The sequence below is a fragment of the Pseudophryne corroboree genome, chromosome 6, assembly GCF_028390025.1.
Source record: "Pseudophryne corroboree isolate aPseCor3 chromosome 6, aPseCor3.hap2, whole genome shotgun sequence".
NCBI classification, from domain to species: Eukaryota; Metazoa; Chordata; class Amphibia; order Anura; family Myobatrachidae; genus Pseudophryne; species Pseudophryne corroboree.
In genome coordinates, this window is record NC_086449.1 from 310,498,193 (window position 1) to 310,524,458 (window position 26,266).

A 26,266-nucleotide genomic window follows, 5' to 3' on the forward strand; every position below is an offset into this window, starting at 1 on the left:
AAAAGAAAGTGCTGGACCATCATCGGGAAGAGAAAGAGCTGGACCATCATTGGGAAGAGCTGGACTATCATCAGAAAGAGGGAGAAATGAGCCCAGTGTCTGTGAAATTCGGGTAGCTGCACTCCTGAGGCTTGAAGACATCCTGAGGCCCATTGTGTCCAGTATTCCCACCTACAGCAGACACACTGTTGCAGAAAGAGTGGATGTAGAGTAATGTACTATCTGCATGCCTAACATTTAAATTGGAATGGAAATGGTTGTATCATCCTGCCACCGTGCCTTCCATGCTCTTTGCCTGACACAATGGCTACAGATGAACAGCGTTTCTCCTATGTGCCGAACAAGGTGCTATGACCTGTACAATTTTTCCCACTTTATCTGAAGGGCACCAAACAGAGGGTCAAACAAATAAATATAGGATCCCTGGCGCTCTTTCCTTAAAGATGTAAATTACCCATATTAAGGATAATGCAAAAAAATGTCATCTCAAAACATGTTTCATAAACATATAAAAAGATTTTTAATGGCATACCACCAAAAACACAAAACATACACATATAATATGCATTTAAAATGGATTAAAATATAAAGTGCAGTAGTGGGTGCAGGTGTTAACTGGTCCAAGATGATTGACCACTGGTGACTTCTGTGCAAAATAAAGGTATCTCACCAAAACTGAAGGTTGCGGTGGGCTAGCTTTTAATAAAAGTAGCAGATGCAGTCCTAGGCTGAATAGCCTAGCACCACCGCACTGAGCAAAATCAGCATGAAGTCCCACGACACCTGGCACACACTTCAGTCCTACTCCATACAGCAGCAACGCGTTTCAGTCATAAAATGACCTTTTTCAAACTGATTCATCAAAAGTATATAGCGGTGAGCTTGTTCCTTTTCTCATCTTTGTTTTAAGATCAATTTTTTTCTCTCATATATATATATATATATATATATATATATATACACACACACATATATATATATATATATATATATATATATATTTTTTTTTATACGTGTATATATATATATATATATAAGATCCAGCTTCAAACAACAGTTTGTTTTCTGATCAATAAGCACAAAATTGAAACATTTTTCTTTAAATAAATCTGTAAATTTACACTTACAGAACATACCGTGCAATATTACAGTCACTGCTTTCTCCCTTCTCTGAGGTGACACCCGCATTAGAACTGGCAAGGTTATAGTCGGCATTATTTGTGCAGGCCCTTTGTGTGACTACACAAAGCATCTGATTCCTGTTTGTACACTAAGTAAAGCAAAAAAGCAAGCAACATGTCTAAACCATGTTGTATTGCAGGTGGGACAGATTTAACATATTCAGACAGATTTAGATTTGGGTGGGGTATGTCCAAATTGAAATCGAAAATTGCAGTATATAAATAAAGTCAATATTTGTGGGTTACATGCAAAAGTATCTAGTATTTACCCTTCACAGAAAAAAATATAATCCAATATAATTAAATAGAAAGGAAAGCTGGGAATTAGGGCTACTGGCGACAACCCAAGAAAATAAAAAAAGACATTAGGCCACCACCTCATGTGTGTGTTGGAAGAGCGTCTAAGCTGCTAATTACTTTTTAAAATGTTAATAGTTACATCTAACTCATTAATAACTTAAGTACTTGAATATTTAAACCCAGGCAACGCCAGGTACTTCAACTAGTAAAATTATAAAACTGGCTGTATAACTGCTGAGCCCTCTGTATTTCTTTAGCAAGACAAAGAAGATCTCATTGTTATTGGAAGGGATTCTGTATGATATACTGATGGACAGGATGTCGGCAGTCAGAATACCAACAGCGGCATCCTGAGCATCAGAATACCCACAGAACACTAATCTTCCCCTGCCCCCTATCCTAACCCTCCCTTGTGGGTGCCCTCCCCGGTGGTGCCTAACCCTAACCCTCACTTCCCCGCTGCCTAAACCTAACCCTCCCTGCTTGGTGCCTAAGTGGGGAGGTTGTGGGGGGGAGGGGGAGCGGGGGATGGATGAGGGCCATGACTTCCTCACCGGATACATGGGAGAAAGATGTCAGAGTTGGTATGAGGGAAGGGGAGGGGTGGCAAGGGATGGTTGGTGGGTGGTTGCTGGTCTGGTGGGATGTGATGTCCTGATGTATGGAATCAATCTTGGATGTGAAATAAGTAGCAAAGTCAAGAGCAGACAATAAGGAAGGGAGAGGAGGTGGTAGTGGGCAGAGGAGGGAGTTAACAGTGACAAAGAGGCGCCAGGGGTTGGAAGACTGGGTAGAGATGAGGATTTTGAAGTATGACTGTTTAGCAAGGGAAAGGGAAGCACTGAAGGATGAGAGCATAAACTTGAAATGGACGAAGTCTGCCTTAGAGCGTGATTTCCTCCACTGTCGCTCGGCAGTACGTGAGCATTTTTGAAGATATCTGGTGCATTTGGTGTGCCAGGGTTGAGGTGTTGATCTGCGAGGGTGAATTGTGGTTGGCGGAGCAACAGAGTCAAGGACAGAAGTAAGAGATGCATTGTATAGGGATGTGGCTTGTTCAGGTATGAGAGAGCGAGAAGAGGAGAGTGAAGTGAATCATACAGGGAGGATAGGGATGAGGTGTCAATAGCCTTAATGTTACGCTTAGTGATGGTAGCCTTAGGAGGGAGAGATGGGGAAGCAGAGATAGATAAGTTGAAAGAGAGCAGGTGGTGGTCAGAGAGGGGGGAATTGGAGAAATCAGAAATATTGCAGCAGTGAGTGAAAAACAGATCCAGTGAGCTCCCATTCACATGGGAGGGTGAGGTGGTCCACTGGGAGAGACCAGGTGAAGAGGTGAGGTTAAGGAGTTTAGAGGCAGGTGATTTTGTGGGGTTATCGATAGGGATGTTGAAATCACCTAGGATAATGGAGGGAATGTCAGAAGAGTGGAAGTGGGGTAGCCAGGAAGCAAAGTTCTCTAGGAATTTGGAGGAAATACCAGGTGGACGGTAAATGACAGCAACTCGAAGATTAGTAGGTTGGTAGAGGCGTATTGCATGGACCTCAAATGTAGAGAATGTAAGGGACGGTTCTGGAGGTATAAGTTGGTATGTGCAGCTAGAGGGTAAAAGGATCCCAACACCACCCCCATGGCGACCCCCGGGTCGGGGTGTGTGTGAGAATGTGAGGCCCCCCAGCAGAGAGAGCAGCAGGAGAAGTGGTATCATAGGGAGTAGTTCAGGTTTCTGTAATGGCCAGGAGATGCAGGGAGTTGAAAATGAAAAGGTCATGAGTGGGTGCCAGTTTGTTGCAAACAGATCTGGCATTCCAGAGGGCACAGAATAGGGGGTAGGAGTTTGTTGGAGAGATGTACGATAGTACAGTACTAAAACAGTATTAAAGTATTAAAATACTCAGCTTCAAACTCATCTTGCTAGGTTCATTAGGAATTAATTTTATTGGTAGGGGCCTCCGCAATTTATTTGCTCCGGGATCAACACAAACCTTAATCTTCCCAAAGCCACAAATTTAATAGGCTTTTCTTATGGCTGGACTACATACCCTAATACACAAACAGTGTACAAACAATGTTTTTTTAATTTATTTTTATCCCTATTAGGAACTGTAGTATCGGTGACTGGAAAAGAGAACCCTAAAATTAGAGAAGATATGTATTGTACTAAAATATCTGTTTACTAAAGTTCTGTATTTCTATTTCTCTGTTTGCTCTTATCTTTGCCTTTTCTCTTTTCCCCATTTCCTTCCCACTTTTTCTTTACTCTTCTGTGATTTACCTGCCTCATCTTAATATTGCTTTTTTATGTGATCTTTTTCTGACTATATCTTTCCCCTCTCTCTGTGTGGCAATCTGTTCCAACTATCAGCCTCTTGGAGTCAGTATCAGGGCCTGGGCATGCTGCAGCCTCTGCAGCTGTGGCAAGGCCTGAGTGGACCTTGGGCGAAGAGGCATCACTACCTTTGGTGACACCCAGTGCGGCAGTATCGTAGTGAGTGAGTGTGTGTGTGAAGGTGTGCATTCTCGCATGACTGGGAGTGGCCTCTCTGTGCAAAGCCATGCCCAATTGAGTAATGATCTGAGCCCATTCTGGGTAGCCCCAAGCCTCTCTCCCGGCGCTGTTGTCATGCTGGGCAGCCCCTAGCCTCCCTCTCGAGACCCAGCACAAGAAAACAGTGTGCGCACTGTTCGCTGACACTATATGAGGGGGTGACATCAACATAGCAGAACAGCTCTGTTATTCTGGTGCCACCCCCCAGATGATGTAACCCAGTGCAGACCGCACCCCCGTAGTGATACCACTGCTTGATGCCAGTGCATGCACAGTACGGGCAGCTGTGGATCTGTCCAGTTCTTCTGATCCTATTGCAGCTGTCACTACCTTAGTGGCATTGGTTGGAGTTTTGATGCCACGGCTTTCTGTTTTTACTTTTCTTGCTCTTTCTGGTGTGAAGAGCTTTGAAGGGTTGGTCCAGGCTGGTACCTTCCCCTGTCAATCATAGGTGTCCAGTCTATATTTTGCTTTTACCACATTTTTTACACTCACGCTAGTTATTCTGATTACAAAGGTTTTTTTTTAAACTGAGTTTTGCAATGTCCTTCCATAGTGCCTCCCACATTAGTGAGCTGGTTGCTCCTTCTAACCATGCCAAGTCGTTTCTTGTTATTTTAGGTGTGTTAGTTCAACCCAATGTAAATATGTGGCACTTGCGGTGTTCCTTACTGACTATGCTGGTAAGCAGCGCAGGTTTTCACTTCGTTCATGACTTTGACAGTGCTTTAGCATGAGCCTTTTTACATATTAGACCGAGGCAGGAGGGAGCATGGTTGATGCATATGAGCAGGTCTGTTTTACCACCTATAGTACATCCCTATCTATGGACCTGATTCAGGTTGGATTGCAGAGTTTGCTTTTTAGCAGAATCTGCAATACTTTCTATTGCATGCTGGGGTCACCCAGAGCCAGCCCTAACCAATATGATGCCCTAGGCAAGATTTTGGCTGGTGCCCCCTTGCATAGATGCTAGTTCCACCTCTGACCCTGTACCCCATTCCCAGTACCCTTACCCCTCACCCATAGCAGTTCTCATTTTGGTGTTCTACCCCCTATATTTTAAATAGGAATAGTGTGCACAGTCAGTGCGCAGCCCAAACGGTGCGTGTTCTTGCTGGGAAGGGGCCCGGCCACACAATAATACCCCCAGTTGAAATTATGCAACACAGTACTGCAACTTTATTCACATTATATCATGCAATAGTACCACATTACATCACACAGTAGTACCACATTACTCCTCACAGTAGTGCCACTTCACATTACACCACACCATATTGCTCTTTATTCACATTAGACACGTTACACCACAAAGTACTGTAGTACACCTGACGCACATTAGTAATGCATTTCATATGCAGACAGAGCTACAGTCACACACAAAATATAGGCATGCTGCATATCATTTTAATCAGCAGAATCTGCTTGTGTCCCTAGGTATTCCAAATGCACTAGGCATTTGCCTAGTTTGCCTATGCTTAGGGTCGGCTCTGGGGTCACCCAGCGAAGGGCAAGGCCATCCAGCATGCTGACCGTGCCGCCCAGTGACTGCGACCACAATTTAATTACGTCACAGCAACTTTGGATGCCCCTCTGCCTTCGCCACCTTCAATCTACTATATTACCTTATATTATCAGCATTTTTTTTACTTTCTGAGTGATCATTTCAAAGAAGCGGATTTAAAACCTTTTTTGAAAACCACACCTTTAAATTGATTACATTTCCTTCAGCAATTACAGATTTTATATTTTAAAATAAATTGTATGTAAGCATTTTATCACTTATTTCTTGTTCCTAGTTATTCAGACTACTTTATATTGCTGTCAGCCTTGAGATTATTTGATTGCCGCCTTTAAGTAAGATTGTTGCTGCTCAACTAGTTTTGTCTTCTTTGTGATAAGTTTACCTTAACTGCTCTCCAATACAGACATAATGACTTTTCAGCCACTTTAATACTTCTTGCAGACTAGGAACACTGTGTACTTGTGTAACCCGCTGAATAAATAAATAGATCAATTCATAAAATGAAGGACTCTTCTTTTATTTATTACTTTCATATAGCTTCCCATGAGTGAGTTTGGAAAAGAGAATCTGCATATATTGGAGAACAAAAACATTTAAATAACCATTATCTATTAATTAGCCTGTGGAGTAGGAAATGAAGGCAAGTGCAAAGGACAGGTATGGCAAAGGTTAATGGAGTTGAAATCAGGGAGTTCGAGGTGTGAATAAAAGGGGTACGATAATGGATGCAAAGGTGAAAGGTATATACTGTAGGTAACCATTTGAGCAGATAAAAGTATTGGCATCCTCTTTACCAAATTCTAGTATACAGTACATGCAGGTAAAATTTAATATACTATGAGACATTTGTATCTAAAAGTAAAGCACCTCATACTTAGGGGTATATATTTACAAAAAATAATAATAATCATGCTTCATTTGTCAGGGACAACTGCCTAGCCTAGAAATTAGAAAGATGTGTTAAAAAAGTGCAATGGGCATCATGATTAGATGCAGCCTACCAAACAGGAATTGCAAGATTCCTCTCCAGATGCTCCATTGTGGTTAGCAGGTAAACACCATCTGACAATGGCGTTAGCTAATGATGGTAACGGTAACCTAAAAAAAGTTAAGCTTTTTGGAGCTTGGGGACTGAGGACAGCTCATGTAAGTATTGGTGACAGGGGAGATAGGAAAGCTTGAGACATCTCTGATATCCTGTATTATGGGGGTAATTCAGAGTTGATCGCAGCAGAACATTTTTTAGCAGTTGGGCAAAACCATGTGCACTGCAGGTGTGGCAGATATAACATTTGCAGAGAGAGTTAGATTTGGGTGGGTTATATTGTTTCTGTGCAGGGTAAATTCTGGCTGCTTTATTTTTACACTGCAATTTAGATTTCAGTTTGAACACACCCCACCCAAATCTAACTCTCTCTGCACATGTTATATCAGCCCTCCCTGCAGTGCGCATGGTTTTGCCCAACTGCTAACAAATTTGCTGCTGCGATCAACTCTGAATTAGGCCCCATATCTTGTTAAATTTTAGCAATACTTAATTCTGCTATTACATATGCAGAAACAGCTTTTTCTGCATGTCTATAATGATAAGTCCTGAATAAATGTATACAATTTCTTAGTAATGTAACACTCCTAACACATAGCTTACTCTTCTTGTGTAACACTAATACTTTCACCTCTCACTAGTGTGATGCCTTGGGGTGGTTGGCCTGTGCTGACTTGGGTGGTCCAGTGCCCTGGACTTGAACCTTAATGTTATGGTCTCACCAGATGATGTAACCTGGTCTCAGTTGGTGGGCCCAGATTTGTGGCCGCAATTTATGCAAAGCACCTCCATTTTGCTCTATCTTAGATTGGACGGTTTATTATAATTATTCTGATTAGCAGTGCTTAGTACTATACAGTGTGCATCTGCATTCTTTTTTCTGTGTGGAACTACAAGTCTCAGCATGGTGGTACCTCTTATTATGTTTGGAATTAGGGTGTGCAGTCCAAGGTCCCCTCATATAGTCTATACCGTGTACATGTGTATTCATGCTTGGATTAGCACCTCTCCTACCTATCCAAGGGTGTTTTAAATTAGCATGGATCACTGACATTTACAGACTGCATATTGGAAAAGCCACTATAATGGTAAGTCCTGAATAAATGTATATAATTTGCCAGTTTTAGGGATGAGCTTGGGGCCCCATGGATTGGTGTGGTCTGGCTGTTTTGAGGCTACACATTTTAATGCTTAATCTAGCACCTTTTTTAGCATCTAATTATTTTCTCCCTACAGATGTAGCCAGGCTTATTGTTGCATGCGCGCATTGCAGCAACCTAGTCGCAACCACGACTAGATGCAGCCATTTAATGTAGATGTAAATGTAGATGGCTACATTTGTATGTTACACCTGTTAACATTCTAATTATTACTTCTCACTAATGTATTACTTCTAATGAATAACTTCTGCTTCTTACTTATGTAACACTTACTAACACTATAACCTCTCACTACTATGATGTCTGGGGTGTTTGGTCTGTGCTGACTTGGGGGGTCCTATGCCTTGGACTTGAACATTAGTGTTAGGGACCCACCAGATAAGGTCACCTGGTCAAGGTTGGTGGGCCCAGATTTTTGGCCAAAAAATTATGCTAAGCATCTCAATTTTGCTCTACTGTATGTTAGGATTGCAGAGTTTGCATCTCTGATATATCCTGCATTATATCTTTTTAAATTGTAGCAATACTTAATTATGCTGTTAAATATGCAGAACCAGCCATTTCCACATGTCCTAAGTTAACTACTATAGCAAATATGGAGCAAATGGTGAAACGTGTACATATTTTTCTCTATATTTGCATCTTCTCTGTTGTCTTGTGTTGTCAACTGCTAGTCAGGAAGAGACTAGTGGAGGAACTGGGTCAAAGCTACAGTTCATGTGCATGGTAATAAGATTTACCATTAGCATGCAGCATGTGAGCAAGTCCCTCGGCTCCTCCATGCTGCAAAATCCTCCCATACTATATGTACTGTACAGTGAGCATTTCTATAGTCACAGATATTGCTAACAAGTGTCAGAAACTATCAACATACAGTTGCAAGAAAAAGTTTGTGAACCCTTTGGAATTTCCTGGATTTGTGCATAAATTGATCATAAAATGTGTTCTGATCTTCATCTAAGTCCCAACAATAGACAAACACAGTCTACTGAAACTAATACCACACAAACAATTATATGTTCTCATGTTTTTATTGAACACACCATGTAAACATTCACAGTGCAGGGTGGACAAAGTATGTGAACCCCTAGGCTAATGACTTCTGCAAGAGCTAATTTGAGTCAGGAGTCAGCCAACCTGATTAACCTGGTTAAAGCTGCCCTGCTCTTTACAAAACACACACCAGTTTTGAGTTTACAATTCTCAAGAAGCATTGCCTGATGTGAACCATGCCTCACAGAAAAGAGCTCTCAGAAGAACTACGATTAATAATTGTTGACTTGCATAAAGCTGGAAAGGATAACAAAAGTATCTCTAAAAGCGTTGATGTTCATCAGTCCACTGTAAGACAAATTGTCTATAAATTAAGAAAGTTCAGCACTGTTCCTACTCACCCTAGGAGTGGGCATCCTGTAAAGATGACTGCAAGAGCACAGCACAGAATGCTCAATGAGGTGAAGAAGAATCCTAGAGTGTCAGCTAAAGACTTACAGAAATCTCTTGCACATGCTAACATCTCTGTTGACGAATCTACCATACGTAAAACACTGAACAAGAATGGAGTTCATGGGAGGATACCATGGAGGAAGCCACTGCTGTCCAAAAAAACCATTGCTGCATGTTTGAAGTTTGCAAAAGAGCACCTGAATGTTCCACAGCACTACTGGCAAAATATTCTGTGGACAGATGAAACCAAAGTTGAGTTGTTTGGAAGGAACACACAACACTATGTGTGGAGAAAAAAAGGCACAGCGCACCAACATCAAAATCTCATACCAACTGTGAAGTATTGTGGAGGGGGCATCATGAGTTGGGGATGCTTTGCTGACTCAGGGCCTGCACAGATTGCTATCATCAATGGAAAAATGAATTCCCAAGTTTATCAAGACATTTTGCAGGAGAACTTAAGGCCACCTGTCCACCAATTGAAGCTCAACAGAAGATGGGTGATGCAACAGGACAACGACCCAAAGCACAGAAGCAGATCAACAACAGAATGGCTTCAACAGAAGAAAATATGCCTTCTGGAGTGGCCCAGTCAGAGTCCTGACCTCAACCCGATTGAGATGCTGTGGCATGACCTCAAGAGAGCGATTCACACCAGACAACCCAAGAATATTGCTGAACTGAAATGGTTTTGTAAAGCGGAATGGTCCAAAATTCCCCCTGACCGTTGTGCAGGTCTGATATGCTGCTATAGGAAACGTTTGGTTGAGGTTATTGCTGCCAAAGGAGGGTCAACCAGTAATTAAATCCAAGGGTTCACATACTTTTTCCACCCTGCACTGTGAATGTTTACATGGTGTGTTCAATAAAAACATGAGAACATATAATTGTTTGTGTGGTATTAGTTTCAGTAGACTGTGTTTGTCTATTGTTGTGACTTTGATGAAGATCAGAACACATTTTATGACCAATTTATGCACAAATCCAGGAAATCCCAAAGGGTTCACATACTTTTTCTTGCAACTGTATCTGCCAAATGGTAGAAACAGCGATGTCCGAGTCTGCTGACAAGTCAGAAGTTATTTCAGAAAGTTGTGGTACTCATCATGGTTTTTTTTTTATTTTTAAGCAAGATAAATGTTATGGTTTTATAGCACGCTTTCATTAAAATAAAATTTGATTAAATATAAGTACAATATGTCAACATTTAGAATGACAACATGGGCCAGAGGTCATAATGTCAAGTATTGACATTCACAATGATGACATTGTTACCAGTGCACCAGTATCAGCTTGTCAACCAATCCTTCATAACCAGTCACTCAGACGTCACTTCTGGAGGCATACCAAAGGGCATAGAAACCCAATACTTTTGGGAGACTACTAGTGAAGACCGGAGGCTTATTAGACACCATGCCTCTGCCACTGCAGAGCAAATCCAAATTATTGTAAAGTAATCCAATTAAGCCTAGATGACTTATGGCGTGGCACCATTTTCCTGCTGTTTCGTGCATGCGCAGTAGGAAAATTACTGGGTAAATGGCCACAGCGCCATTTTCCCAGCAATCTGCACATGTACTGTAGACTCTGGGACAGCGCTAGGGACCCTTGTGCCCCAAAATACAGCGCTGCCAGCTAGAAAGGAAGGGGCCCAGACAGAGCCTGTACAAGGGCCTCATCCTCTCTAGAAACACCCCTGCCCTCATGACTGGCTTCTATATAGCTTTTAGTCCATGGGGTGATCTGCACTTCTTTGATTAAACAAGTTTTGCCTTTTTCTTTACTTGCAGCCCTGTCCTATCAAATTGACATGACTGCGGAGGGTTGGAAGCGCAGGGCTGCGGGGGTGCCGCCACTGTTTAAATGCAAATTCCCATACGGACTAGCCAATCTGCTAAATGTCCCTCCTAAAATGGCCACTGCCATGGAGGAGACAGATGCTAGAGGTCATACATGACCTCTAGCGTCTTGTAGAGCCGGGAAGTGTCGGGAGCGCATAGTGCATAGTGCTGGCAGCACCGTGGCAGCCTTACGCCCCTGACAACGAGCATGACACTGACAGCATTAAAAACCACTGGCAACGAGCATGACACTGACAGCATGAAAAACCCCTGGCAATGAGCATGACACTGACAGCATGAAACCCCCTGGCAATGAGCATTACGCACCCCTGGCAATGAACATGATACCAACAGCATGAAAACCCCTGGCAACAGGCATTACACACCCCTGGCAAAAAGCATGACAGCCAGAGCATGAAAACTTCTGGCAACTAGAATTACACACCCCAGGCAATGAGCATGACACTGACAACATGAAAACCCCGGCAATGAGCATGACACCCAGAGCATGAAACCCCTGGCAATGAGCATGGAACCACAGCAAGAAACCCCTGGCAATGAGCAGGTAATTTAAAATAAATTAGAAGCCTTACTGTGGGGCATAATGTGTAATGACCATTGCAGTGTGTGGCATAATGTATCACAGACATTGTGATGTGCAGCATAATGTATAACGGGAATTGCAGTGTGTGGCCTAATGTATAACAGGCATTGTGGTATGTGGCATAATGTATAACGGGCATTGCAGTGTGTGGCATAATGTGTCACAGGCATTACAGTGAGTGGCATACTGTAAAACGAGCTATGCAGTGTGCGGTATAATGTATCACTGGAATTATAGTGTGTGGCATAATGTGTCACAGGCATTATGGTGTGTGGCATAATGTATCACAGGCATTGCGATGGATGTATCAAAAGGCATTGCGGTGGATACATCAACAAGATAGTTGTGAAGATGAAAGGCATACATTGATTGCAGAGAAAATTAGCATTTGTGCATACTTATGTACTTACTTTCCTGAAATTTCTGGGTGGCTCACAAATTTGAGTGGAGTTCGCCTGGGTCCAGGGAAAGTAGGCAACTGTTTCACATATTACCACTTCTCTGCTGAAGTGGGTGAAGGGGGGGTGGGGCGCGGTGACATGATTTTGTCATAACTTTTTTTATCATGAGGGTGAGGGACCACAGTGACTCAATATATGGCACCATATTTCTCCCTTACGAACCTCCCCGGATTTCCCCAAGGCCAGGTAAGCAGAAAATCTTTTTGACACAGAAACGAAAATTGATCCACATTGTGATTCAGGGCATCATTCATTTATGGAGTAAAAATAAATAAACTAGCTGTGTCCTTAACAGTGGTGATCTAGGAGTATACATGGAGACATTTCCTGTTCTACAGTCATACCCCTTTTACACTAACCAGCATATAACACAGGTTATTGCACATGAACGCGCATAACCCGTGTTGCTGGCTGGTGTAAAAGGGCAGAGTTGGAATAATCTGGGTCGAGTGACCCAGTATTCCAACTCGGGTAGCTTGTAGGGTTGAAAAAGGGTTCAACCCGGTGTGCTGAGCTGTGTAAATGGGAGCAGGGTCGATGCGATCCGGCTCCCGTTCAGTGTATGGAAGGGCGGCGCTGGGAGAACATGTGATCTCCCAGGGCCGCCCCCACCACGTCACCGGCAGCGTCAACAACCCAGCAATATGCCGGGATGGTGACTGCAGTAGCAAAGGGGGCTCACTCGGGTTGGAGCCGGGTAGCACCCGTGTCAGGCTCCTGGCTGCGACCCGCGTTTTAGGTGGAAAAGGGTCATAAATGGGTTTGCAAAGTCAGTGTGTGTGTGTGTGTGTGTGTGTGTGTGTGTGTGTGTGTGTGTGTGTGTGAAGCTTTGTGTTACACAATATCAAAGCCCTTACCTCTGCCACATTGTTGTTATCAATTGGTCCATTCAGGTCAGAGCGCTGCTGTTTCCTGGGCTGTTCCACACTGTTACACACCTAGACATAGTAAATGTAAACCCTTCATTATACACACCTGGGAAAGGCAGTCAAGTCAATAGAACCTTAAAGACATTATTATTACCAATATTTTAAAACAATTTAGACATTTTGGAGCTTATGCTGAGATGAACAGAAACTGTCTCTTAGGGGCCGATTTATCACCATCTGAAATGCGGATGTCATGTAAAAAAATAGCCCAAACTCGCAATGAGTTTTTTGTATACATTGCATGGATGTATCAATAATCGCATACAGGGGCAGAGCTTGCGAGAAAGCTCACTCCCTGTAAATGCCGTCTGCAGCATTATCAGTATATTTTTTGCAAAAAATACCCGTGTTCCTGCTACACGTGTGCCGCAGACGTTGCTACTGCTGCCGCCGCCAGGTACCCCCCTAAGCCAAGACCTTCCCCCAACGGTAATTATACTTACCAGTCCCAGGAGCCAGTGATCGGTGCTCCTGGACGGCTGCTGGGTATCGGATCCTGTGTGTTGCTGTGACCCCCAGTGCTGGAAAGTGAGCTGCAGCATCACTTTACTGTACCGCTGGTCACTGCAGCGTACAGGAGGACCCGATTACCAGCAACCCTCACCGGAGTACCGATCCTCAGCCCCTGACACTGGTATGTTTTTGTTTTTTAACTTTTTTTTTTTTTTAACTGTGATCAGCTTGTACAGTATGTCCATTGGACACACTTAGCTGATCACCAAAGCTGGGTCACTGCACAGCTTTCTCTGCCGGGGGCTGACAAAGCTATGTAGAAGAAAGGATATTGCAATGGTCCTTGTGATTATGGCAGCAGAAGCTGGTGTAATTAGCACAGGGCTCATTGCAGGGGTTTTTTCACATTTTTTGGGGGGTAAATTTGCCCAGATTGCATTTCCTATTATAAGTAAGGGGAATGCGATCTGATTACTAAAAAAATGCGAATTAGAGTGTTTGGAGCAGGTTTTCATGAAAACTGCTCCAAAAGCCCTTTAATACATTTGAGTGAAACTGAAATAATGCATTCCACATTTCTTTTAGTAAAGATAATGTTAATAAATAGGCCCCTTAAGAGCCTTAAATCTCAAAGGCAAAATGCACCTCACAAAATGTGCATTTTACTCAGATTACTAAAATGAATGTACAAGCACATTGGGGTAAATTTACTAAAATAGGAGTTCTATTTAAGATGGGATGTTGCCCATAGCAACCAATCATATTCTACTTCTCATTTATCTAGCACCTTCTAGAAAATAATACCTGGAATATGATTGGTTGCTATGGGCAACATCCCAATTTAAATAGAACTCCAATCTTAGTAAATTAAATTTACCCCGATGTGTCCAGTCTGACAAGGTTAGCATATCTTCTTTACCCCCTGTGGTAAACTATATGTGCCTAGTTCCCGCCAGGAGGTGTGGCCTCATATTGACAGTCGTAAACGCTTAAATTGCAGAACAACTCATGCACAATATAGTACATGGCTGGAGAGTGCTATTAATAACTAATAAAGCTGCAATTAGTGAATGAAATTAGTACAGGATGCAAAGATAAAATGAATCCTTTAAGTTAAAACAATAAAAACATATGTCGCCTACCCATTTAAAAGATTAAATGGAAAACAAGCTTTATTGTTGCAGACAGTTTGTAATGTAACATCACTGTAATAATGCAAATATAGAAGCTGCCACAGGGGAATCGGTTATGTGACCAACCTCCGGTCACATTACCAAGGCCGGGATCTCGAACGCTGAATAGCCTGCCGGTCGGAATGCCGACCAACAGGGACTACTCCCACTCCTGGGTGCCACGACACCCATAGAGTGGGAATACAATCTGTGGTGAGTGCAGCCCGCAAGGGGCGTCGTTGCGCTCTTTCCCCCCCTCCCAGCCGGGATCCCAGCATTGGTATGGTGACTGGCGGTCTCCCAATCGCCGGTCACCCAAACCCAAGCCGGCCACAGATCATCATCTTCCATTCACATTCTGCATCAGAGATTGGGCAAGTGCAAGCAGAGCCGGATTAAGGGGGGGTCACAGGGGGTACATTACCCTGGGCCCCCCTGCTGCTTTGGGCCCCACAGTTCAGTGTGCAGCTGCAGTGCAAAGTGCACCGCAAGCTGCATAAAGTCCAAAGAAAGCAGAGGGAGAGGGCAGAGGGGTGGAATCCGAGCCGGGGGGCGGGGCTACACGGCACTGCTTTCAGTTTCACTGCAGGCAGCATGCGAGAGGAGGGAGGAGAGAAGGCAGTAGGAGCAGCTACGGACATGTGCCCCCGGCCCACCCAGTCAGTGTGTGATAGTGAGGTAAGAGGGAGGAGAGGAGCACTCTACAGTATATGTATAATATGGGTATAAGTGTGTGATTGATTGTGGTAGGTGTATATGTTTCTGACTGTGTGTGACAAATGTATATATGTGTATAAGTGTGACTATGTGAATGTATGTGTCTGTGTGAATGTATGTGTATAAGTGTGTAACTCAGCGTGTAACAGTATATATACGTGTGTATACGTGTGAGACTTTATGTATGCTTATATGTGTTTATATATATATATATACTGTATATATGTGTGTGTGTGTGTGTGTGTGTGTGTGTGTGTGTGTGTGTGTGTGTGTGTGTGTCTGTGTGTGTGTATATATATATATAGTGTGTGTGTGTGTGTGTGTGTGTGTGTATATGTACGTGAGTATGAACGCATGCATTTCCTGCCAACCATCACGTTTTGGTGGAACCGTCCTGTTTTTCGGAAACTGTACCACCTGTGAGCTGGAGAAAAGGTAGGGAGGGACCACTCCCACCTGCTGTGTGCATGATGCTGGGGGCAGCACAGCGGCTGGTTAAGTGATGTGCATGCCCCCTGCGTAAATGTGAATTTTTTGCGTGACGTGTGCCCATGCTCCTTGTTTATGTACACGCAGAAGGCTTGTGCACTATGGTGGTCATTCCGATTTCGCTCTGTCAAAGTCGAAAAATATTGTAATGCATACACCATGTACTAACCCCATGCACATGCCCGCTGCGCGTGCACTTACTTCGCCGTGCGTACACATATCCGCAATTTGCGTATGATCGCTCCCGCGTTCCTGCGCGTGGTATGGGTATTTACGGCGGGGTTTATGAGCGCATAGAGGGTTATCAGAACATTACATATTTAACCCAAATAGTGCACATTTTACACTTAGCCACCCCGCACCACATCAGCAAGTATCAACAGTTTAAATGATTCCAGGGCTAAGGGATTCGCCTTTGCATGATAGGAAGGGACAGACTAAGGTTAGAAGGTGATGTCTAGTATCCAGCTGTAGGGTATTTTAAGGGTAACATTCCGGTGTTGGTTAGAGAAAGATCGCATGTTCCAGCGTATAGTTATGTGCAGAAGTAGAATATAGATATAAACTGTATTTACTGTATATTATGTATGCGGCGGGAATCCAGAGGATACCACCCCCAAGAGCAGTTGAGAAAGACATCGCCCACCTTTTCAAATCAACCTATGACCTCTCCTGTAATGTAAAGATGCATCTCTGTGTCCAATGGACAATGAGATTACAGTGACCATTGTATTGTGTATAGAAGTTGTATATAAAAAGCCTGTTGCTGCCTGGCCGGTCAGAAGACTCTGAACGCTTTCTACCTGATAAGCGGAGGACTGGTCCAGGTTGCGCAAGCGAACATTCTCACGTATGTACATTGACTGTAGCCATTATTCTGTTGTAGATTTCTCTTGTTAGCCTGTAGTGTATAATTTTACTGTTATCCCTTTTTAAATAATCCACTGTGGCCTTAGAACCCTGTGGTTCACTACATATCGGTCTTGTGTCCTCACTTTCCTGCAAGGATTTAAAGCGTATTTTACTGTATGAGGTTTAAGAGTATATTGATAAGGTGTACGCACTGCGGGTACTTTATACCGTCAGCGCTACTTAAGGTTTAAAGTATAACATCATTACAGTGCTTTGCGGCACATGGTTTAGAGTGTAAGAATAACATTGCATTACATTACGAATAAGGTTTAAAGTTTATTAAAAGTGTGCACGCGCGCTGTGCGTACTCTGTACACTCAGCGCGGCGTGTGTACGCCAAGTACGTACCACGTACGGGACTCTGTACGCAAATAGCGTAAAAAGTGCGTAGCGCGTGTATTCAGTCTAGCGGCCATAGCAGCTCCACGGTAAAAGTGTATCTAGAGGTATAGCTTTATGGTTTAAGATAATATCGACATTATCAATTGGGGGCATCGTCCGGTTTTTCCTGATACCCACAGCCTAGCAGGTTACAGCAGACTTTATCTATCAGCAAAGGGCGGACAGGTATCCACGTAAGCCTTCTCCTGGTTGGTGGATACACTCGTAAACCCTACTTCAAATTGCTGATAAGATAAGCGTCTGCTCTGCATGGTTTGTAGGGATGCTGGTGGGATCCGTAAGGTAAGAACGCAAAGCTATTTTTAAAGTCTGTAAATTTCTGTTTGGCGCCAAATGCGCACACAACACACGCATACACCTGTATTTTGTACTTTGCATATCTGCTCGCATTATTACCATAAGTAGCAATTACTAGATTCATTTAGACCTGTACTGAAAAATTTGTTGCTGTTTAGTTAAAATATAGAGTTAATATTTAAGGAAGTAAGTGTAAGACGCACACGCAGCCTGGCCTAGTTGTAAAGGTTTATACAGAAGAAACTGTGTGTGGTGTTAAGTGAGCGATTATAGTTAATATCGCTTACATTTATAGAAGTGTGGGATTTGTACTACTGCGGACGTACGGTCTTTGTACACGTGTCTCGGACAACGTACGGGACCGCGTACGCTACGTAAAGACATACGCACGTGGCGTGTTCACGCAACGTGCGTAAAGGTACGACCGCTAAGTACACATTACACAATAGCATTGTTTACTTTAGGCGCGAGACGGTAGCCACGCGATAATAGCACAAATTGCTCAGTGTCCAAGATTTAGTTTAAATAAATCCTTTTTTACTGTATTACCTCTGGTACTAAGGCTGTTTTATCTGAATGAAAGTTAATTTTCTGTACAGAAAAACCAAAGTGTATATGAGTGAACGAGCGTGAGTGTGCAAACAATAAAGGTTTTGTGGACCCAGGGAATTCGGGATCCCGTAGGAGACCACGCCAGGTGAGTGGACACTTGGTGGCGTGAGAGTGGCTTGCTCACGTTAACATTGATTAAAGTACAAAGGAGCAAAGTAGTAGATATCGCAGACCAAAGGTCAGCGAAGGTTTAGAGTACCGCAGACCAAAGGTCAGCAAGGTTTTTGTTTAGATACCGCAGCCCAGGGGGTTAGCAAAGAACCCATATAGGCCCGTTCAGATATGCTCCGGCTGAGGTTTCGCAGCCTGAAAAACGATTCCATTGGTCGTACGGCGGATAAGTAACAGTTACCTATACGCTGTGCGATTGGACCGTGCATTCGTGGGTGCAATACTTAGCGCAACGTGATACCCTTTTTACGAGCTTTGCGTAAAATCGCGGGATCATAAGCACTGGGTGTAGCATACGCAAGCGTGATTTGTGTAAAAAAAAAGTTTTTTTGTTTTAAGGGAGTTTCGCCGGTTACTCAGGAAATCTCCAACAACCAATATTTACTGGAAAGGGTAAGTCACTCCCAGATACTTTCAGTGAATAGAGGTTACACAGGGGCCCTAGGTTGGGTACATTGCCTGCGCTATCAACAGTGTATGGTAGTATTGGCCAACGTGGGCGTGAGTGGGTGAGAGCACTCGTTGAACTTTCACCGTTGCCTTATATTGAGTATTTTGTTTTTTTGTAGGAATTAGCTGAGAAGGCAATACCTGCGAAAAAATGGGGGCCAGTTGCTCAAGTAAGGGACGATCAACCAGGGTTCAGGTTGATATTCCGCGGCCCAAGGGGTCGGCGAGGTACATAATGTGTGAGAAGTATGGATCACACACAGAGGTTTTATGCAATGAATGGGAACGTACGACTGCGGAAGATAGGGAACCATTCCCTAAGGTAGGCAGTTTTTAACCAGAGGTGTTGCAGAATTTAAGGTTAAGGATATGTCTGATAAAATCCCGAAAACAAAAAGTCAGACACACAAACTGTTTACATTTATGGCAGCAAGAGGGTGATATGCAGAGAGAACTAGCTCACGCAGCTGGTTCCAAACCTAGCAGGAAACTGATGGCAACCGCACCACCACCACCGTATATTACAGGGGAGAAAGTGGCTACAGACAATGGCATACTGATATATGATAAGAGTGTACTTGATAAATGTATTAATGCTAACTCGTGCAAGTTGTATCCCATTTTAAACTTCCCTCAGGACTGCGAGCAAGAAGATGAGCCCAGCACGATATCGGCACTCTCTCTAGCAGCCACCATACAAGACACCCAAGTGGGCACGGCCCAACCAGTAAGAGCAGTAGCAAAGGCCCCTAGCGGAGGGACAGGTGAGGTCGTGTCCACAGGTAAGTACGGTACCGTACATTATGCAGAGACAATAGCACCTCAGATTGTAGAGTCAACACAAAATGATGTAATTGAACTAAATCCTGTCAGGGTGATCGCAGTCCCCAATGGGAAGACTGACGCTCAGGGAATCACTCCCATCAGGAACATTGCTATGCATTGTCCTTGGTCCCGGACAGAATTAACGACAATTATGTCTGAATTTCCCGATCCCAGAAAGGATCTAGCCGCATGTCAGAGGTTTATTAGAGAATTAGGTAACGCCACCGAACCCACAAACAAAGATTGGCGAACAGTGCTACGGGTATGTTTACCCTCCAATATTGACCCTGCGAAATTCATTACTGATTGTAAATTGGACGTAGAAGTACCTCTCACTGATGAATACACTCAGGAGAATGTACGACAGATCAATCTACAATTAGAAGTATATTTCCCTACTGTTGTCAAATGGAATAAAATCTTTTCCATAAGACAAAAAGAAGGTGAAACTGTTTCTGAATATTTCCATCGAGCACTGCAGGAAATGGCTAGATACACTGGGGTCGAGGACATTAAGGAAAATATACATCATAGAGAGGTAGCTGTGTCAGTATTAATGGACGGGTTAAAAGAAACATTGAGAACAAGGGTACAAACCACTCAACCTAACTGGAGAGGTATCTCGGTGGCTGCATTAAGAGAGTCCGCTATCAAGCATGATCGGAACATCATTAAGCACAGGTAATCACAGGGGGATAAGCTGATGACAGTAAGTATAATAGCCCTTACAACGAAGCCGCATCAGCCAAAACCCCAGACCCCTGATGGTAAGTCGTATGTAGTAAAATGTTATAACTGCCAGAGGGAAGGACATTACGCACGGAACTGTAATTATAAAGGCACACATAAGGTATATCGACCCCCTAGACCAGTACATGAACCACATTATGATACACGTAATAGGGATCAGGGATCGCATAGGAGGAGTTATGAGCCACATGCAGGGGAAACAAGGAGGTACCCACCTAGGAGGGACTGGCAGACCTCTGAAAATTCTCAACTACCCCCCTCACATATTGTAGCTGCCAGCGCGCTGCGGGAGGGTCACAACATACAATAGGGGTTAGGCCACACCTGTAGTCTGCAGCCAGTAAAGTTGATTGCTAGCCTTGGAAATGAACCCGAGGTCACAGTTGATGTAGCTGGTAGATCACTACCTTTCCTTGTAGATACAGGGGCGGTCAGGTCAGTGTTAAATTCAACGGTAGGTATGAAAACCACGGGTAAAACAATTTCAGCAATGGGGGTAACAGGAATAGTGCAACACTACCCTTTAAGTAGACCAGCGGAGATTACGATAGGGCCTTTGCAAACCAAGCACTCCTTTTTGCTAGCTGCATCGGCTCCGACTAATCTACTTGGGAGAGATTTATTGTGTAAGATGAGGTGTGTCATATATTGTACTCCTGAGGGTGTCTTCTTAGATATACCCGAGAATCACGTTCAGGAAGTGCAGGATATGTTAGACACCCCACAAAGGTTAATGTCACACTCTGCTGTTATAGACAGGTGTCCATCCAAGGTAGAGGAAATGATCTCCCAAATACCAGAATCCCTCTGGACCAAAGATGGACAAGACACTGGATTGATGGCGAATGTAGCTCCTGTAGTAGTGCAAGTAAAAGATGGTAGGATAGCTCCAAAAATCCCACAGTATCCTCTGAAGCCAGAGGTGGAATTAGGAGTGTACCCAGAGCGCTTGCTACAAAAGTGCATCCTAGTTAGGACGTCAAGCACTGCCAATAGTCCCATCTTCCCTGTGAAAAAGAGTGGGGGGAGGGGTTACAGGCTAGTGCAGGATCTAAGGGGGATAAACAAGATAGTTGAGAGCCAATTCCCCGTAGTGCCAAATCCAGCTGTCATCCTCATGCAAATTCCCCCTACTGCGAAATTTTTCACTGTCATTGACCTCTGTTCTGCTTTCTTTTCGGTCCCTCTGCACCCAGACAGCCAATACCTGTTTGCATTCACATACAGGGGAGTACAGTACACCTGGACTTGCCTACCCCAAGGTTTCATTGACAGCCCAAGTATTTTCTCCCAGGCTTTGCATGACTGTTTACAATCCTTTCAACCTGGGAGCGAATCAATATTAATACAGTATGTAGATGACTTACTGCTGTGTTCAGATTCACTTGAGTCGTCCTTGAAAGACACGAAACAGCTTCTGTTTCACCTTTCTAATATGGGACACAAGGTTTCAAAGGATAAGTTGCAGCTGTGCCAGACCAAGGTAAAATATTTGGGACATTGCTTGACACAAGGACTTAGACACCTCACCGCTGATAGAATACAGGCGATTCGCGACATGACTCTGCCACAAACCCAGCAGCAGATCCGCACTTTCCTTGGAATGTGTGGGTACTGCCGAAACTGGATCCCAGGGTTCTCCATACTGGCTTTACCTTTGCAGGAAATGGTCTCCTCGAACAAACCAGATCGGATCTCTCACACAGATGAGTCCGAACTGGCATTTGAAAGACTTAAGCAATGTCTATCACAGGCACCTGCATTAGGCATGCCAGATTATGGGAAACCCTTTGAATTGTACGGTACGGAAAGTGCTGGGTGTGCAGCAGGTGTCCTAACCCAGAGACATGGTGATGCCAGCAGGCCGGTAGCTTACTACAGTGCACAGTTGGACACCGTAGCACGGTCTCTCCCCACATGCTTGCGAAGTGTTGCAGCAATAGCTTTGCTAGTGAGTAAAAGCGAAGACGTAGTGTTAGGACACAACCTGACAATCCATACACCTCATGCAGTGTCAGCCTTACTGAACTCTGCCCAAACCAGACATGTCTCATCAGCACGGTTTACAAGGTGGGAATTAGCACTAATGGCCCCTGTAAACATCACCATAAAAAGATGCAGCGCACTAAATCCTGCAACTTATTTGCCAGGTGTGCCTGGACAGGCACAAAGGGTGGAGGATGAGAATGATGGTGAAGGAGGATTTAGTATAGACACTGACACACATGATTGTATGGAATATCTGTTCCAAACTTTCACTGCAAGACCCGACATTAGTGACAATCCACTGGAAGGCGTAGATTTTACTTTTTACACTGACGGTAGTTGCCACAGACAGATGGACTCGGGAGACTTGTGTACTGGATACGCAGTTGTAGATGACAGAGGTATCATAGAAGCTGAGCCCCTGGGCCCACCGCACTCAGCACAAGTTGCTGAGCTGGTCGCCCTAACCAGAGCGTGTGAACTGGCTAAGGGTAAGTCAGCCAATATATATACAGATTCTAGGTATGCCTTTGGAGTAGTGCATGATTTTGGGGCCCTATGGCGCCTCAGAAATTTCATGACAGCAGCTGGCACACCTGTAGCGCATGCAACCCACATAAAAAGGCTTCTAACGGCGATACAGGAACCTGACAGAGTGGCTGTTATCAAGTGCAAAGCCCACACTTACAGTCAAGACCCAGTGTCACTTGGTAAAAGCCGGGCAGACGAAGCTGCTAAATCAGCAGCCAGCACCCCCATACAAACAAATATCACATCACTGATGATATTCAACACCGTCAATACACAAAAATTAAGTGAAATGCAAAATTTGTGTTCTCCACAGGAAAAGGCAGTCTGGAGGTCAAAGGGGTATAGCCAGGAGTCCTCAGGACTCTGGACAGATGGACAGGGTAAGCCAGTAGCCCCCAGAGCATATCTTCCAAGCTTTGCTGAGGCGGCACACGGTCTGACTCATCTGGGCAAAGAGGGTATGTGTAAGCTGGTGAGAGCCTACTGGTGTGCACCAGGATTCTCTTCTTATGCGGGTAAGAGAGCAATGACATGTCTTATCTGCTTGAGGAAGAATATTGGAAAGTCAATACTAACAGAACCATCCCATATCCCGCCAACAGACGGCCCTTTTCAGGTAATACAGATTGATTTCATACAGTACCCACCCCGCTGAAATTTAAAATATGTGTTAGTCTGTATTGATGTGTTTTCCAATTGGGTAGAAGCGTTCCCCGCTGCCACAAATACTGCTACGTTCACTGCAAAGAAAATTGTGCAGGAATTTGTGTGCAGATATGGTATCCCTAGGATAATTGAAAGCGATAGGGGTACCCATTTTACAGGTGAAGTCTTTCAGGTTATGTGCAAACTGATGGGAATTAATAGCAAGCTGCATACTCAGTACCGCCCACAGGCGAGTGCGAAGGTGGAAAGAGTAAACAGCACTATTAAGAACAAGCTGAGCAAAGTGATGGCTGAAACTGGATTGTTGTGGCCAGAAGCTTTGCCACTTGTATTGTACAGCATCAGAACCACTCCCAGGTCCCCCCTTAACCTATCACCCTTTGAGATTCTTTTTGGTCGACAACCCCATGTAATGATTGACCCCCAGGATGATTTGAAATGCAATAATGAGGTGACTGTAAAATATTTGGTCAAGATGAGCCAGCAGGAATCAAAACAGAAATCTAAAGCTGGTGGTTCCTGACCTACCGAACAGTAATTGTCATGACATTGAACCTGGGGATTATGTAATGATTCGAAATTTTCTACGCTCAGGTTGCCTCATTGACCGGTGGGAAGGACCGTACCAAGTCTTACTAACCAGCACGACAGCATTTAAGGTTGCCGAAAGAGAGACTTGGGTCCACTCGTCCCACTGTAAGAAGGTCGCTGACCCAGAGAGAGCCCGTGACAAAGAGCAGAGTGTAGAGAACATCGTATCACTGGAGTGTCTGTTCCGGGAAGGTTGAAAGGCAGGACTGTTGTCACGGCACCTGAGCACGGAGAACAACAAGACCAGAGGCGGTTGTCGCACCAATTCTCTTTTTCCCTTTTATTATTTTCTCCATCTCCCATTACCCTCCTTCCCCCCCCCCCCTTCTTGTTCCCTTTTCTCTTCCTTTAACAAGATGGACTTACCCCAAGAGACTGCGTTCCGGGTTTTCCTGTTGACCCTGTTGTTGACCAGAGCAGTCTGTTTCGGTGAGAGTACCAGAGAGGTCGAGAAAGGATCTGGAATGGGTTCTGATGGCAAGGACGGATTTGTAGGATTCCAAGAGCAACATATCCATCGAGCAAAGGCGAGTATCAGAAAACGATCTGGTAGTCAGGAAACTAGGAGGCACTGTGAAGGATTATTGGCTGAGGAAAATTGTATTTGTAGGAATTGTGAAAACATAGTTGAGGACGGGTGCATCCAGAGATGTCAGTCCAGCCTTAATATTAACATGGACCGTCATCCATTGAGTGACTATCACTCACTAGTGGGTAAGGTTTTAAACCAAACAGAATGCTGGGTGTGCTCACAAGTACCTCAAGGTCAGAGCAAGTCAGGACTAGTACCGTACCCTTTAGCAATAGATGAGGTACTCGAATTACGGGGTGGGAGACCGGTGGGCAGGAAATTTTATATTTCTAGGCCCCCTAGTTTGAAGCTCCACCAGTACCATGTAGATAGATCCTTAGTTTGTTTCAACATTTCCAATTCCCGAAAGCCGGGAAATTGGGAGGTGACATGGAATAACCAGACCATGGCATTTTCACACAGAGCTGATAGAATACCCGTAGACTCTGAACTTATACGCCAAATAGCCGACGGTGAAAGGTATTTTCGGTATAGGTATACTCTAGGAGGTAAGACCATGCGGGTTGGAGAAGTATCACCAGGGTACTGTGCTCATATCATACAGCCTGATACGTGTACTGAACAGATGAGATAACTAGGGATTGGGTTTTTCACTTGGAAAGTTTGCAATATGGTAATGTCATATTCTGTCCCATATGTTCTCCCCGATGATGCATATTTCATATGCGGGAGGAAGGCGTATAAGTGGCTTGCCCCAAACTCAGAGGGATTGTGTTACATTGGAAGAGTGTTGCCAGAAGTAATGACCATAACCCATGATAAGATGAAAGACGTTCACCGCAGTGCTCAAGCTCCTTATACTCATACTCACTATGAACACATCGTTAAGAGACACCTCATAGATAGGACAGAGCACGCAGCCTCTGATTTAATCCACGAATCCACCGGGATTCAATTCCTACTCGCGTTAGACATCTCCCGCACCGCCAGAGGAATTATAAATTATAGGTATATCCACGCACTAGCGAACCTGATAGATAATATCACCGAGATGTATGATGACACCTTCAGGTATACAGGAAGGGAGTTGCAAGCTTACAAAACGGAACTGATCCAGCACAGGATGGTCCTCAATTATATCACAGCGGTGACAGGCGTGAAGTATGGTGTGAAGTGCTGCACGTATATTACAAACAGCACTGATGACCCAACCGAGTTCATAGATCAAAAGATGGACGATATCTTGCAGATGAAGTGGGAGTTCCGAAGGAGACACAACCTTACCCTTACTGCTGTGAGTAATGAACTGACCGGCTGGGTCTCATGGTTGAACCCACGCAATTTATTCTCAGGTTTAGGAGAATGGGCTCAAAATGTTATCATGAGTGTAGGAAAGTTTCTCCTTTGTATCCTGGGAGTCGTCATAATTATTGGCTTGATATTTAGGTGTGTTCGAATTTTAACGCGGCGCAAGCACGGCACAAAAGTGATGAGTTTAAGGAGCGGGGGCATTGGTACAGCAGCAGATTTAATTTCTGACCCATCAATAGAGACCATGTTGTGATAAGACGTGTTTCCACAGCCCGTTTCTTTCACCCGTTTTTCCTTTGTTTTCCCTCAGAAAAAATACACCCATCCAGAGAAGACTTCAATCAACACCCAAGAA

The 26,266-nt window shown here is 44.0% G+C and overlaps 1 protein-coding gene across 6 annotated transcripts in view; it reads right to left on the reverse strand.

Annotated features, from left to right (window-relative positions):
* APBA2 (amyloid beta precursor protein binding family A member 2) overlaps positions 1–26,266 on the reverse strand; it is a 645,362-nt gene that overhangs the window by 243,193 nt on the left and 375,903 nt on the right. For 5 of the 6 annotated variants that reach the window (XM_063926236.1, XM_063926237.1, XM_063926233.1 and 2 more), the window contains one exon: positions 12,973–13,053. The exons of the other annotated variant lie outside the window; for it this stretch is intronic. In XM_063926236.1, the coding sequence (XP_063782306.1) occupies positions 12,973–13,053 (81 nt within the window). The remainder of the gene's footprint in view (positions 1–12,972; positions 13,054–26,266) is intronic. 6 annotated transcript variants of the gene reach the window in all.